General features: G+C 41.5%; 1 protein-coding gene and 1 pseudogene across 4 annotated transcripts in view; one reads left to right on the top strand and one right to left on the bottom strand.

The window, feature by feature from the left end:
- Positions 1-4,999, top strand: part of LOC105992828 — a 12,387-nt pseudogene extending 7,388 nt beyond the window's left edge.
- Atp11c (ATPase, class VI, type 11C) overlaps positions 1-14,993 on the bottom strand; it is a 149,480-nt gene extending 134,487 nt beyond the window's left edge. For 3 of the 4 annotated variants that reach the window (XM_013025980.1, XM_013025978.1, XM_013025981.1), the window contains exon 1: positions 12,913-12,984. In XM_013025980.1, coding sequence (XP_012881434.1) covers positions 12,913-12,945 — 33 coding nt within the window. In that variant the 5' untranslated portion in view covers positions 12,946-12,984. Of the gene's footprint in view, positions 1-12,912; positions 12,985-14,821 lie in introns of those variants that run through there. The other variant, XM_013025979.1, reaches the window with a different exon arrangement.
- Positions 14,994-15,017: the final 24 nt, after the last annotated feature.

The raw sequence follows: 15,017 nt of genomic DNA, 5'->3' as shown, positions 1-15,017 counted from the left end.
ATTCCTCAGCATGACATAAGCAGAAAAGGCCAGAAGTGGTCCTGTGGCTCAAGGGATAGAACACTAGCCTTGAGCTGAAGAGCTAAGGAACAATGCCCAGGCCCAGAGTTCAGGCCCCACGACCAGCCAAAAAAAAAAAAAAGTATATAAATCATGTTGATAAAGATCAAAATGAAAAAAAAACCCAAGTAATCATCTCAGGTCCTGGGCCTAAGCACTGTCTCTGAGCTTTTGTGCTCAAGGCTAGTGCTCTACCACTTGAGCCACAACTCCATTTCTGGCTTTTTAGCAGTTAACTGGAGATGAGAGTCTCACAGACTTTCTTGTCCAAGCTGACTTCAAACCACGATTCTCAAATCTCAGTTTCCTGAGTAGTTAGTGTAAAAAATGAGAGGTGAGTGAAGAATCCAGGCTTAAGATTTCAATAGGGGACAGAACTGCTGAGCTGCTCTAAGCAGGAATGGAGGCAGCAGCCATGGGCAGGTATGGGCGGAATTTAAGCAAAATTTTAGGGTCAGTCACATGGATCATATGGGCAGTCACATGGGTCACATTATGTGGAATGTGGGCATTCTGGAGGGAGTCAAAGAAGGTGTTACAAAGGTGTTATGTGGGCTACAAGAATTGAGGGGCGAGACATTCTAAGAAGGAGTGTAATGAGACTGTTGCAACTGGGGCAGGAATTTGTATGCAACACCAGGAAAACAATACAGCATCAGGGAAATAGAAATTTAACAGATGTTTGTAAACAGGTAGGGACACAGGGTAGGACTTAATTGGCAAGCTGACTCTGAGAACTTAGAGTTAGGACTACAGCTGTGAGGCACCACCACACAGTTTAAATAATACTTTTTAACAGAGAATCTCTATATAGCTCAGGAGGCCCTTCAAGTTGCAGTTTGGTACAGGATTAGATTCAAATTAGTGATCCTCCTGCTTCTGCCTCCCAAGTACTAGAATTACAAACATGTACCACCATGTATGGCTTAAAACTCATTTTTTTAAAGCATTACGATTCTAACAAAACTAAAGCTAACCATTATCAGGATGTCAGGGAGGCAGGGGAATGAGCTACAGAATACATAGGTAAGCAGAACTGAATTTCTAATGTTCTCATTTTCAAATTGGACAATGAGTACACAAATGATTTTATGCATTTTATTTTATATTTTACATGTACTGAATATTACATCTTAGACAGCTAATTAAAATATTAGTGACTGTTCCAAAAGCTATATTGCTGCTTACTGGAGGCATCCTAACAAAGAAGTATCTGATCTCATACCTCAAAAACTTCATGTTAAGCATATACTAGAAGCCAAATAGTTATTTGTTAATGCAACATAAATTTCATAATTACTTAGAATTATTCCAAACATGGATTTTATAAATCAATTATAAGGGTTCTGATTTGATTACATTTGATTTTATTTGGATTACACCACTTCATTAGTATCTTTGACAAGTAATACACCTGAAGTCATAGAAGAGGGTTTTAATTACACAGCTATTCATTTCAAAACTGGAATATATATATATATATATATATATATATATATATATATATATATATATTCTCCTGGTTGTTTTCACCAAGGACTAATGTCTAACCTAAGTCAACAAATGATGACTTTTAAAATAGATTTTATTTATACAATCCATTTCATAAAATAGCTCCCTGGTCATGACTCTTTTTTCCTTTTCTCAGTACTAAAGAACTTTGTGCCTCAAGGTGAGCACTCTACCCTGAGCCACACACTCAGTCCTTTTCACTACTTTTCTAACAGGCTCAAGCTTTTTGCTAAGGCCATCCTGAATCCTATTTATGCTTCCCATAAAGCTGGGGTGACAGATGCCCAGCTTTTTGATTGGTTGAGATGGGAGTCTCAACACACTTTTTTTTCTACCTGGGCTGGCCTTGAACCATGATGCTCCTGATCTCTCTCTTGAGCACAGAGTATAGCTCAATGAACAATCAAGAGTTGGAGACTTGAAGAGCAAATGGAAGAACCCCCCCAGTGGAAAACAGTATAACCAGAATCCACTTCTAGACTTTGAAGCTAAATAGACAATTAAAAAGCTGAGAAAGAGCCAGACAAGTTGGTGACACACCTTTAATTCCAACGTTCTAGAAACTGTGGATTGTGTGTTCTGCACAGCAAAATTATGTCAATAAAAATATTGAAAGAAACAAAAAGAAGCCAGGAGCCAGTGGCTCACACTTGTAATCCTAGCTACCCAGGAGGCTGAGATCTAAGGATCACAGTTCAAAGCCAGCCCAGGCAGGAAAGTCTGTGAGACTCTTATCTCCAATTAATCACCAGAAAACCAGAAGTGGCCCTGTGGCTCAAGTGGTAGAGCACTTGCCTTGAGCTGAAGAGCTCAGGAACAGCACCCAGGCCCAGAGTTGGAGAGGGAGAGGGAGAGAGAGGGTAGAATACTTGCCTTGCATGCATGAGGCCCTGTGTTCAATTCCTCAGCACCACATAAGCAGAAAAAGCCCGAAGTGGCCCTGTGGCTCAAGTGGTAGAGCACTCGCCTTGAACTGAAGAGCTCAGGAACAGTGCCCAGGCCCAGAGTTGGAGAGGGAGAGGGAGTGGGAGGGAGAGGGAGAGGGAAAGGAAGAGGGAGAGGGAGAGGGAGAGGGAGAGGAAGAGGAAGAGGGAGAGGGAGGGTAGAATGCTTGCCTTGCATGCATGAGGCCCTGTGTTCAATTCCTCAGCACCACATAAGCAGAAAAAGCCCGAAGTGGCTCTCTGACGGAAGTGGTAGAACACTAGCCTTGAGTTGAAGAGCTGAGGGACAGCACCCAGGCCCAAAGTTCAGGCCCACAATTAACAAAATAAATAAATAAATAAAATGCCTGAGTAACAAGTCAAGACTTGTAAGACTAAGACACCTTAAAAAAGAAAAAGAAAGGAAAGGAGCCAGAGTGAACTACATACTACTCTATACAGTCCTTAATCCGCATTATTGCAAACTACTTTAATTGAGAAGATTAAAGGACATCCCCACTGCTTATACAACAGGTGTAGTTTACATAATCTCTTCTATCCAGCTGTTATTTATTTGTGACAGTTCCCTTCTGGTTTCTGCTCCCTAATGATCTATAGGATTACTGCATCTTCCAGTGTGGTTTCTGTATTCCTTGCCCAAATCCTAATCGAATTACTAATTTTAATTTTGAACAGTAAAATAGGCTGAAACTTGTGAATAATCGGGGGGGGGGGGGAGTTCTTATTATAAGACAAAAAATCTTATAATAAAATATAAATATAACCATAAACTTTATTTTTTATTAGCCCATGTATCTTTTCCTATATAGACTGTCTTAAAAAAAAAAGGGCTGGGAAAGTGGCTCAGTGGTAGAGTGCTTGCCTTGCATGCATGAGCCCCTGGGTTCAATTCCTCAGCACCACATAAGGAGAAAAAGCTGGAAGTGGCATTGTGGCTCAAAGTGGTAGAGCGCTAGCCTTGACCTGAAGAGCTGAGGGACAGCACCCAGGCCCAGAGTTCAGGTCTCATGACCAGAGGAAAAAAAAAAAAGAATTCTCGGGCTGGGAAGGTGGCTCAGTGGTAGAGCGCTTGCCTTGCATGCCTGAGGCCCTGGGTTCGATTCCTCAGCACCACATAAGCAAAAAGAAAAAAGCCAGAAGTGGCGCTGTGGCTCAAGTGGTAGAGTGCTAGCCTTGAGCTGAAGAGCTGAGGGACAGTGCCCAGGCCCAGAGTTCAGGTCCCATGACCGAACCCAAAAAAAATCCTCTTCAGTATTCCCACTATATGGAATTGTGTTAGCCCAAAGTATCTTTGTATTGGCTACCTACCTATCATCATATTTGCTAAGAGCTAGTCATATATAGAATAGGATAATGTAATGGTGAAAACGAACACTGAAAATCTGGACAAATGTATAGTAAAGGAGGGACTCTGGTAGTAGCAAAAATCCAAAAGATAGAAAAATGAAAATACACGAACTTGGTGATGCTCCAGAGAGGAAACCAGCAAGTGTTGACGCTAAACTGGCAGAAACATCAATACTTCCTGGCTCCCCCACTGGGTGCATCAATTTACACAGGCAGGCTGCTCCTCTGCTGCAAGTGACAAAGAGTGAATGCTGTCAACAGATGGAAAGAAATGGCCCATAAGCATGGCTGTGGGCAGCAATGAAATGGGAAGGTGTGTTGCTGGTAGGATTAGCTGCCAATTAGCTAAGTCACTTCCCTTTGATGCCAATTATTTCATAGAAATAGTGTGGAAAAGTTTAATAGCAGGCCTGAGATTGCTACTCTTAACAAGGCCAATCGTAGTGACTCACATTTATAATCCCAACAACTCAGGAGATGGAGAGCAGGAGGATTTCGGTATAAGGGTAGCTCACAGTTACTGAGATTGCATCTCAACTAATATAATAAGGTGGGTGTGGTGATGTGTACCTGTCATCCCATCTACACAGGAAGTATAACTGGGAGGAGCACAATCCAGGACAGCCTTCGGCAAAAAAAGTCCCACTGAAGTACAAAAGGCTACAGAAGTAGTTCAAGTGGCAGAGTACCAGCCTCGGAAGTGTGAAGCTGAGTTTAAACCCCAGTGCCACCAGAAAGTGGAGGAGGGGGAATGAGGTGATTATAAGCAACTTGGTCCTTGGCTAGTATCTAGGGACTTAGATTCAGAGAGAGTTCCTATCACCCTAACAAGAATAATATGCTGTGCCTAAACCATCTGTATAAGTAGTATTTATGCTGAATACCTGCTTTCCTTCTGGGAAAGTAAAATTCTGGTATATACCAAGTGTAGACTGCTCAAGTAAGCAGTGGAAAAGCCCTTATCAACATTTTATACTGATGGAATTAAGTATATCCCGTTTGACATTGGGAGAGGACTGTTGGAAGCTTGTGTGATGTTCCTCCAGACTTTGCCCCCTACATCTTTTGCCTTTGCTGACTTTGCTTTGTGTCCTTTCGCTGTATTAGCAGTAGTAAGAATATATGTGAAGTCTTAGAATAAACCATTAAACCCGAGGGTAGTATTTGGTTTGGGTATGGTATTGAATAACACAGCAAACATCTTGCCAACAACCTTGTATAGCAGGTATTATGGCCATTCTAAGATAGTCATAATACGGTTTCTAAGAAGCTCAAGGACAGAGGTGAACAATGAGTGTGCCAGAAAATGAATACGGCAGTGTTTACTATATGGCAAATGGGTGTAACCAAATGTTAGTGACCTTAAGAACCACTTGCAGTGGCTTGCTAAAAACATAATTTTTTGGCCATACACCAGTGGCTCATACTTGTAATCCTAGCCACTCAGAAGGCTGACATCAGAATGTAACAGTTCAAAGTTGGACTGGAGAAAAAGTCTGTGAGATTCCATCTCCAAATACCTAGCAAAAGGTTGGAGTGGAGGCATGGCTCATGTTGCACAGCAGCAGCAAGGAAGCTAAGCAACTGTGAGGATGAGTACAATCCCTGAAACCAAGAAAAATAAAACAAAAAATACATAATTTTCTGGAGCTTAGATTCATTCAGTAGGCTTGAGGCTACAAAATCTGTATCCAAGATGACTTTTGTACTTACAGTAAGTATCCAGGATAACTTTTTTACAAGTAGTCCATGTTTTTCATGTGCTAGTCCTGGGGCTTGAACTCAGGGACTGGGCATTATCCCTGAACTTTTTTGCTCATAGCCAGTGCTCTATCCCTTGACCCACAGCTCCACTTTTGGTGGAGCTTTTTGGGAGCTAATAAGAGATAAACCTCACAGACTTTCCTACCTGAGCTGGCTTTGAACTGCAATCCTCAGATCTCAGCCTCCTAAGTAGCTAAGATTACAGCCATGAGCCAACAGCACAAGGACTAAGTTTTGAGAAATAGTTTAGTGTATGTAAGCTAGTGTGCAGTACCCATTTTATCAAGCTAGGTAGTAAATGGCAGAAGTAGGATTTACATTAACTTTTAACAAAGTTGATGCGCACTTCACACACAGGTTCTTTTAAATCCCTCAAACTCTGAAGATCCTAGCCTTTTTTTCATAGGTATTCATCCTCTTAATGGTAACTGGTACAAACAGGAAAGTACCTTACATTCCCAGTACCAAAAACTAAATAGCATCCTGAATCAAAATAATATATACCCACCACAATGAATCAGATGATATAAATGAGTTGACTGTGGTGGGATATGCTTTATAATCCTACTACTAAGGAGGCTGAGGCAGGAGGATCATAAATTCAAAGCCAATTTGGCCTACATAGTGAGATCTTGTCACAAAATGAAACAAAAGAAAAGACACAATACTCTTAGAGAATTAACAATACAAGCTTTGGTTTTCAAAATAGATTTGATGTGCTGGTGGTAACAGGAAAACTAAGTGTCATCAACTGCATTTAACAAAGTGAGTATGTTTCCTTCTAATTCTAGAAGGTGGAGATAGTATCGTAATTATAGTATGCTATGAATCGACAAAAAAAGAGTTAGGATAATCGTGGTGAATAGAAAAGGTGGGCTTGCGCCAATAATCCTAGCTACTCAGAAGGCTGAGATCTTAACAATGAAATCAAAAGTCAACCCAGGGCTGGAAATGTGGCTTAGTGGCAGAGTGCTTGCTTAGCATGGATGAAGCCCTGGGTTTGATTCCTCAGTACCACATCAAAAGAAAAACCTGGAAGTAGCACTGTGGCTCACATGGTAGAGTGCTAGCACTGAGCAAAAAAAACAGGTACAGTGCCCAGGCCCTAAGTTCACTGGCTGGCAGAAAGAAAGAAAGAAAGAAAGAAAGAAAGAAAGAAAGAAAGAAAGAAAGAAAGAAAGAAAGAAAGAAAGAAAGGAAGGAAGGAAGGAAGGAAGGAAGGAAGGAAGGAAGGAAGGAAGGAAGGAAGGAAGGAAAGCCCAGGCAGCAAAGTTGCTGCAACTCATCACCAATTCAGCAGAGAAATGTTGGAAGTGTACATGTGTCTTAATAAGTGGCTGAGTTGGGCACCAGTGGCTCACGCCTGTAATCCTAGCTACTCAGGAGGCTGAGAGCTGAGGATCGAGGTTCAAAGCCACCCCTATCTCCAATAAACCATTCAGAAAACCGGAAGTGGTGCTATGGTTCAAGTGGTAGAGCACTTGCCTTGAGCTGAAGAGCTGAGGGACTATATAAATTCCTAAAATTCCTTTCCTACCAAAAAAAAAAAAAGTAAGTGGCAGAGCACCAGCCTCAAGCAAAAAAGCTAAGGGAGAGCAGGACGCCCTAATTTCAAGCACCAATACTGGAGCACACACGTATGTACACACACACACACACACACACACACACACACACACACACAGAGTCCCTGATCACTTTTTAAGCATATAATTTTTTTCTCATTGAAAATATGAACAGTGGAATATTTTTCCACTGCAAAAGAAGTTATTTTCAGTGCTACATACTAGTGCAACCTAGTCTAAAATGCAGAAGCTTCTTGGTGACTACTTTCAAACTGATCATTTTTCACCTGTTATTACTGATTAAACCTATGTTTTCAAAAATATTCGCCAGGTACTTACTGAGCATCTACTGTTTGCCTGATCTTGTGTTAGCTATAAAATCATTGTCAAAAACACTGTTCTGGTTCTTCTAAGAAAACCTTGGTGAAGACAAATGAAATTACAAAGTACTACCTGTTTAATACTAAGACAATATACAGTAAAACCTAAAAAACAAATGATACCTGTTCTCACCAGTTCTCCCATTCTAGTATGGAGCAAAAAATCAGTGATATTCTTTACCTCAGAAATACAAATTACTCAAATAAATCTGGACATCCCTAGTGTAACACCATTTCTAACCCACATCTAAACCACATCTTCCTCAATAATAAAGAAGTCAGCCAAACCAGCAATCCATCCATATATTGCAGTAATTGAGGGGCTTACTGCCAGCATGCTGGCATAGGCCATCCTGTGCCCATATCTGCAGTGCTGTGCGCTCATTCATCATTAAGCCGCAGTGAACATATGCAGCAGCTATACTAATACGTTTGTTTTATGATCACCTCTATCTTCACTTGTACCAGGCCAAGAAGGTAAATATGATGTAAACAGAAATAAATAATTCAATTGTGAAAGCCCAGAACTTTATACAAGAAAAGCTGCCCCAATCTCAAGGATTCCAGATATAAGAGGCTTTAAAGTACTCTAGACAGTGCTTATCTACCATACCCAAGGCTCTGAATTAACATCCCAACACCACAGAAAAGGGTGAGAAAAAGTGCCCCCTAAAGTATTACATATGGGGAAACTAGCACCTTGAAGGAAAAAAAAATTGTTTTGTTTCCTATGCGTGTTGAGAGAACTGATCAACCATGCTAGACAAGTAGTTAGCCTTGATGATTTTTTTCCATTATTCAATAAACCAGAATTTGCATCTACAGTTCTTTGCATATCAAACAGACACAGGGAGATTGAGGCTTTTCTCCAGGCCTCTGGCCACATTATAGCAGCTTAGGTAAAGGAAATAAGCTCATCTAAACAGCTGCATTAGTATGAAAATGGCCAACTTCACCTGCTGAAATCTTACTTCAGCTAAAAATCCATTAGGAACATTGAAAACCATTAGGAACATTTAAAATTATATGATACATACATAGGCACTCAACAATAGGCACTAAATGGCTGAATTCTTAGCAATATTTAAACAAAAACAACAAGCAGGAAGTCCTTATTGATAATACTTGGGAAAGAATCAGTTTCATGTTGCTTAATCAACAATAAGATGGGGGGCACAATGAGGACTTCTTTCGTTTATGTAAAGATTTCAAGTTGTAGTGGTTAGTTCCTAAGTTGAAGAAGGTCAGCCTAGCATCTATTTGAAAAGAGCAAAATGCCATGTCATGTGTACATAATACCAAAGGTATCAAATGTAGCAAACCACTTTTATCTGACATCCAAAGCAGAAAATGGCACACTTTACATTTTATTTTTAATAGCAAAACAAATGAAGCTGAGAGGCAGTGTTTTATACCTATAATCCTAAGTATTCAGGAAGCTGAGATTTGAGGATCTCCGTTCAAAGCCAAATGAGGCAGACAGACCAGAAAGACAGCAAAAAAGGGCAAGAATTGGAGGTATGTCTCACATGGCAGAACACCAGCCATGAGTAAAAAAGCAGAATGAGCACACATAGGTCCTGAGTTCAAGTCCTACTACTTGCACACATACACACACACAAAAAAGAGAAATGAAGCGGGGCACCACTGTAATCCTAGCAACTCAGGAGACTGAGATCTGAGGATTGAAGTTCAAAGCCATCCCACATAAAGTTGAGAGACCTTTATTTACAATTAACCACGGAAAAGCCAGAAATGAAGCTGTGGCTCAAGTGACAGACTGCCAGTCTTAAGCCAAGATGGTAGGAGGCAAAGATGTGGACACCTTTGTAAGACTTGTGTAAATGCAAAAACATTGCCAACTAAGGTATATCATCCAGGCCAAGTTCAAGCCTCAGGGGCAGCACATTAAAAAAAAAAGACAAGTATATACCAGTAATGAATTCATGAAAATTGAATTTTGTTGTGCATCACAAATTTATTTGATACATGCTGTCATCACACCTTTTATATCTATAGCAGTGAATGTAATGACAATAAAGCTCATGAAGATAGGAATCTGTGCTTAGTAAATATTTGTTCAATGAAATACTGCTCCCAAAAACACAAACACCTGAATCATCTAACAAAGATTATGCCATGGTCACTATGGCTTGAGAATTAGATTATTTATTCTAATTCTTACAAAAGTAGTAAATCCATTCTTCAGTCATGCCTACTACAGATCACTAAGTAATATAAAATATTTTTTCAATATTTATTAAATACCTACTAGGCACTCACTGGGTACTGTACTAGAAGCTAAGGATATACTATGAACTTTCCCTGCCCCCAGCTCCCTTCAGACTATGACAGACTTTCTCAATTGGGGCTCCTCCTCCAGGTGTATAGGAAAGCAATTAATTACACATAATGTCTTCCCCTTGGGAAAGACTTGTCTAGGGAGCTACACAAGTTAAAAGGCAATTATAATGCAATAAGATATAAAGGTTGCTTTTAGGTAGGGTCAAGTTCAACTGTTAAACCTACAAGTGTTTGAACTACCTGGTAGGAGCCAAGATGTGGAAGCCTTGTAAATGCAAAAACATTGTGTAAATGCAAAAACATTTTAATATACATATGCAGCTTCACCTCCAATCGCAACAAAATAAAATCAACAATTTCCACATTCAGCAATGTCAGGTCAAGGTTATTAGGGAATTAAACAGGAAAAAATGTTTAATTACCCTGATAACTTAATGAAGAAATAAATTAAAAACTTTCCTGCTTCGGGAAGAAGAAAAGCAATTACCTGAATTATTTTGTTAATTACCTCCATATACTGTTTCATTAGAGTGGCCCTGAGTTGGACTGAAAGTAATAAATTAGCTACTTAATTCATTAATTCTTATTTTGCATTTTCAGTCTTATTTGTAATTTCCATTCTTCCTTATGCAGTTTAATTTCTTTCAAGTCTCTTTGGTAAGACATTTTCTATAAGATATTACTAAGCTACAACCTTTAGGAACCAAAGCAGTTTGAGAACTTCCAGAATCAGAAAGATAAATTTACTACAGTTTTTCACAGACACAATAAGCTTTCATTGTCAACCACCTAGAAATTCAATATGAACTAGCACCCTCTGACAAGTGAAAGTTACAATGTCCTCTGGGTCAAGGCCCCTAACTTACTAAGATGTGTTTCCTTTGAGTCTGGCACTGGTGGCTAGTGCTTGTAATCCTAGCTACTCAGAAAACCAACATATAAGTATCATGGTTCCAAGCCAGCCCAGGCTGAAGGACTAAAAGATGCTTATCTCCAAATAACTTCAACCCCCTTCCCAAAAAGCTAGAGACAGAGCTATGGGTCAAGTGGTAGAGAGAAAAAAATAAGGGACAATCGCCCAGGCCCTTATTTCAAGCCCCACTACTGAAACACACACAAAAATGTCTTATTTGAATCTTTAGCATGAAATGATTTCATAATCACTCAAAAGGGAAAAATTCTTAAGACTGTCAATAAATCTACAGGTTTTTAAGTTTTACATAGGATTAAAAAATTTCTATGCTCATTAGGAATTTTAGTTAGAATAAAAGGATAGCAAAGAAGTCTAGTTGAGACTCAAATCTCAACTAGTCTATGCTGTCAATATGCTTTTCAAGGAAATAAAAGAATTTTTTTTGTCAATCATGGGGCTTGAACTCTGGGCCTGGGCACTGTCCTCAGCTCTTCAGGTCAAGACTAGTGCTCTACCACTTTAGCCACAGTGCCACTTCCAGATTTCTGGTGGTTTATGGGAGATTAAGAGTTTCACAGACTTTCCTGTCAGGGCTGGCTTTGAACCACCATCCTCAGATCTCAGCCTCCTGAGTAGCTAGTATTACAGGAATGAGCCACTGGTGCCTGGTCAGACATAAATTTTATAGAGAAAGCTACAATTTATTGTATTTATGGAGATGTTGACTAAGAACAGACAGCACTCTTATGCCACTCATAGGCAGGCAACTTTTAAATCTTTGAAAACACTTCCCACATGCCTAAATCCTAAAATGCTGTACAGCAAATTCACCACACACACACACAGAGAGAGAGAGAGAGAGAGAGAGAGAGAGAGCTTGGGCATGTCAGACCATTAATCCTAGCTATTCAGGAGGCTGAGATGTGAGGATCAGATTTCAAAGCCAGCTCAGGCAGGAAAAGTCCTTGAGACTCTTATCTCCAATTAACCACCAAAAAACCAGAAGTGGAGCTGTGGCTCAAGTGGTAGAGTTAGCCTTGACCAAGAGAGCTCAGGGACAGTACCCAGGCCCTGAACACAAGCCCCAATATCACACACAAAAAAAAAAGCCAGGGCTGGGAAGAGGCCCTGGGTTCAATTCCTCAGCACCACATAAGTAAAAAGCAAAAAGCCGGAAGTGGCACTGTGGCTCAAGTGGTAGAGCGCTACTAGCCTTGAGCTGAAGAGCTGAGGGACAGTACCCAGGCCCAGAGTTCAGGCCCCATGACCGGACCCAAAAAAAAAAAAAAAAGCCACAGTAAGGCTTGCTTTTAATCCTCGAACTAGAAAGGCTGAGGCTAGAGGACAAAGAGTGCTGAGACCAGCCTTAGCAACAGGGCAATACTTTGTCTCAAAAAATTATTGTCAACAGCTAATTTATAATTTATCAGAAAGGGAAAACATGATTATCAAGAAGAAAGAAGCCAAGGCCATGTCTTTAAAACTTGAATTTCTTTACTATTTCTTTTAGCTTGAAACTAGTAAAACTAGAGAAATAAATGACATTTTAAAATGAGTCCACAAACACAAATGAGTTATAGAAGATTCTAAATTTCCATATCAGATTTGAAATATAAAATAAGCTCTCTTCTATTATGTAATCCTCTAGTTTTCAATGGCTGACAACTACAATTAACACTACTGTGATTTAATATTCAAAGCTAATTTCAAAACTGTGGAAGTCTGCTAAAAAACACAATTGAATTTAGAAGGAATTTATAGTCTTTAAGATATTAAAAGAATCAAAAGGACAGTACACATCGTGAACTACATATAGTTTGCAGGTCTCAAAGTCCCACCTAAATCTTTAATTTTAGCCTTTTAGTAATTTAATTGGGAATGCCCCTCAAGGAATCTGTGCCAGGTAAAAGACGAGAATAGGATGTGGTTTACTGATCTGAAGAATCTAAAATTTGCCCCTCCAAAATTTTATAGCCAAGTTTTAAGAAACAGAATTTGAATATATGTAATACATTCAGACCAAGGGGCTTGTTTGTTTTTTATTCTTGCCTTAAGACAAAAGCCAGATAAAACTCCTAAGAACCTTCCAGCTTACTGCACTAGTACAAATTGCTAGGACTTACCATACTCATGGTTGTGCAGGAAAATGTGGGCATCTGGGCATCTCAGGTGAAACAATGAGGTCAAATCTCCTTTCAGTATGAGGAAAAGTGATTCTCTGCGGATATCTGGGTTGAGGATGAAAAGAACTAGCCTCAAATCTGCAAGCTGGCACCTCAGCAACTGCTGCATATTCTACTGCATGCCCTAGCTTCATGGGCCAGCACTGCTTAATTACTAGGCTCTGATACAATGCAGATCACTTCAGAAAAAAAGCAAAGTGAAGGGGGCTTTTAGAGCAAAGCTTGGGTTCTTTGGTTCCAAATGTGTACATCCTTTCAAAAATGAGATTTCATTTCCTCAATGTTCAACTAGTGAATTTAATATGGCTCAGAGCCCATTTATTTTCCAACATCAAAGTGCTATGTATGGGAAAAGACAGTCCTTATCCTAAATATTAGAATTAGCTCTCCTGTCACCTTTCCCTTTTTGTCACCCTGAAACAACACTTCAAAATCACAAGAACCTATGTGAAACAGAACTATGAAGTAAAACGCTGTTTTACTGTCTCATGCTAGATGTAAGAAGCAAATTTTGGTCACTCGCTGCAGCAAACTATTGCTATGTGCCACCAGCAATTATCTGTCCCCAACTTCATGCATGTTTCAGAGTGAAGTAAACATTTGGGGGGGGAACAAACAGTAGGACTGTGATGATGATATCATAAAAGAGGGATGTACAAATATGACTTTTACTTAGGGTACAGAAATGTAATGGAAAAATGAGAGCAAACCCATATAACCTATGAAAACTGTACGTGCATTGTTTTGATTAGGAAAAACTGCATTAAGAGAACTAAACAGTTCTCAAGTGTTGAGTGAAAGGAGAAGCGCTCAGTCTTCGACGTTTTTTCTTAAGTACAAAAAAAACAAAAAATCAAAATGTGTAGAGGAACTCGTTCTGTTACCCCGCTGGCAGAATAAAACCCTATTCCCGCCACCTCCTGTGGAAATTAAGGAAGTTGCTACAAATAGCAGCATGGAAGTAAACCGCTCCGAGTTTGCTTCATTCTTAATGAGCCCTCTAGGAGTAAACAGGTCACTGGAAAAAAAAAAAAAGTCAGTAGATCGAAATCGCTTTCCCCCATGGCCAAAGGCGGACTCAGGGTGGGGAAGAGACACGACCGGAGCAGCCCCGCCGCAGTCTGCATTTTCTCACGGGGTGGATGTTGGGGAGTTTGGTCCTCCACGAGCGAGGGCGCCGGCAGGCAGGCAGCGCCATGCGCAGCCTCCGGGCGTCCCGGCCTCCCCCAGCCCGCGCAGCCCGTAGCCCTGGCTTCTACAGCTCCGTAAGGGTGCGCTTCCTAGGTTGGTTCCCCAAAGTTTGTCCGGCCTCGGATCACCAGCTGCCTGTCTCCCCGGCCTCCCCCCTCTCCCCCCCCCACACACATTCCCGGCCCAGGCTGAGCCCAGCGTCAATCTGCCGTTCCCCGGGCTCCAGGCTCCTCTTTTTGGGCCACGGTGACAGGTCTGGGTTTACCTCCATGTGCTCGTGGCAGGGGGAAACAAAAGAAAGCTTCCTCGGAGATCATCAAACGCCATCTTCGAGTAATTAGTACATGGAGGGGTCCCCTGGGTGATCCCCCCCATCACCCCTCCACGAGCCTCTCCCACCCCAATCACCAGGCAGAGTTCTTAGCGGCCCGCGAAAGCCCAGATAAAATTGTCCTGGGGTGGGGAGGGTGGGGGGCCGGAGCCTTCGTCTGGCCCGGCCCCCCGGCCACTCGTCCGGGTGGTCGTGTACTGGGGAAATAGTCCGGGGGAGAGGATGGCATCGCTCAGTCCCCTCCCCCCACCTGGGAAACGGGCTGTCAGGGACCCCGCGGAGGGGCTGGCGCGGCCGCACGCGGGGAAGCACAGGGACTGTACTTACAAAACGGTTCAGGCTCCGGCGAAACATCGCGTCGAAGGCGGCCACGAGCTCCGCTGGCGTCTACCGGGTTGTCTGGGAAGGCGCCGTCCACAAAACACACTGCGGCGTGGGCCGGCGGCGCAAAGCGGGCAGCTAGGAGGGCTGCCCCGCCAGCAGCCGGCCGCCTGCCCTCCTCGCGGCTCCGGGCTCCCCGCCC

The sequence above is a fragment of the Dipodomys ordii genome, unplaced genomic scaffold (genome assembly GCF_000151885.1).
Source record: "Dipodomys ordii isolate 6190 unplaced genomic scaffold, Dord_2.0 Scaffold89, whole genome shotgun sequence".
Classification (NCBI taxonomy): domain Eukaryota; kingdom Metazoa; phylum Chordata; class Mammalia; order Rodentia; family Heteromyidae; genus Dipodomys; species Dipodomys ordii.
The sequence above is the reverse complement of the archived record's forward strand: the minus strand, read 5'-3'. Positions and strand labels throughout refer to the sequence as shown.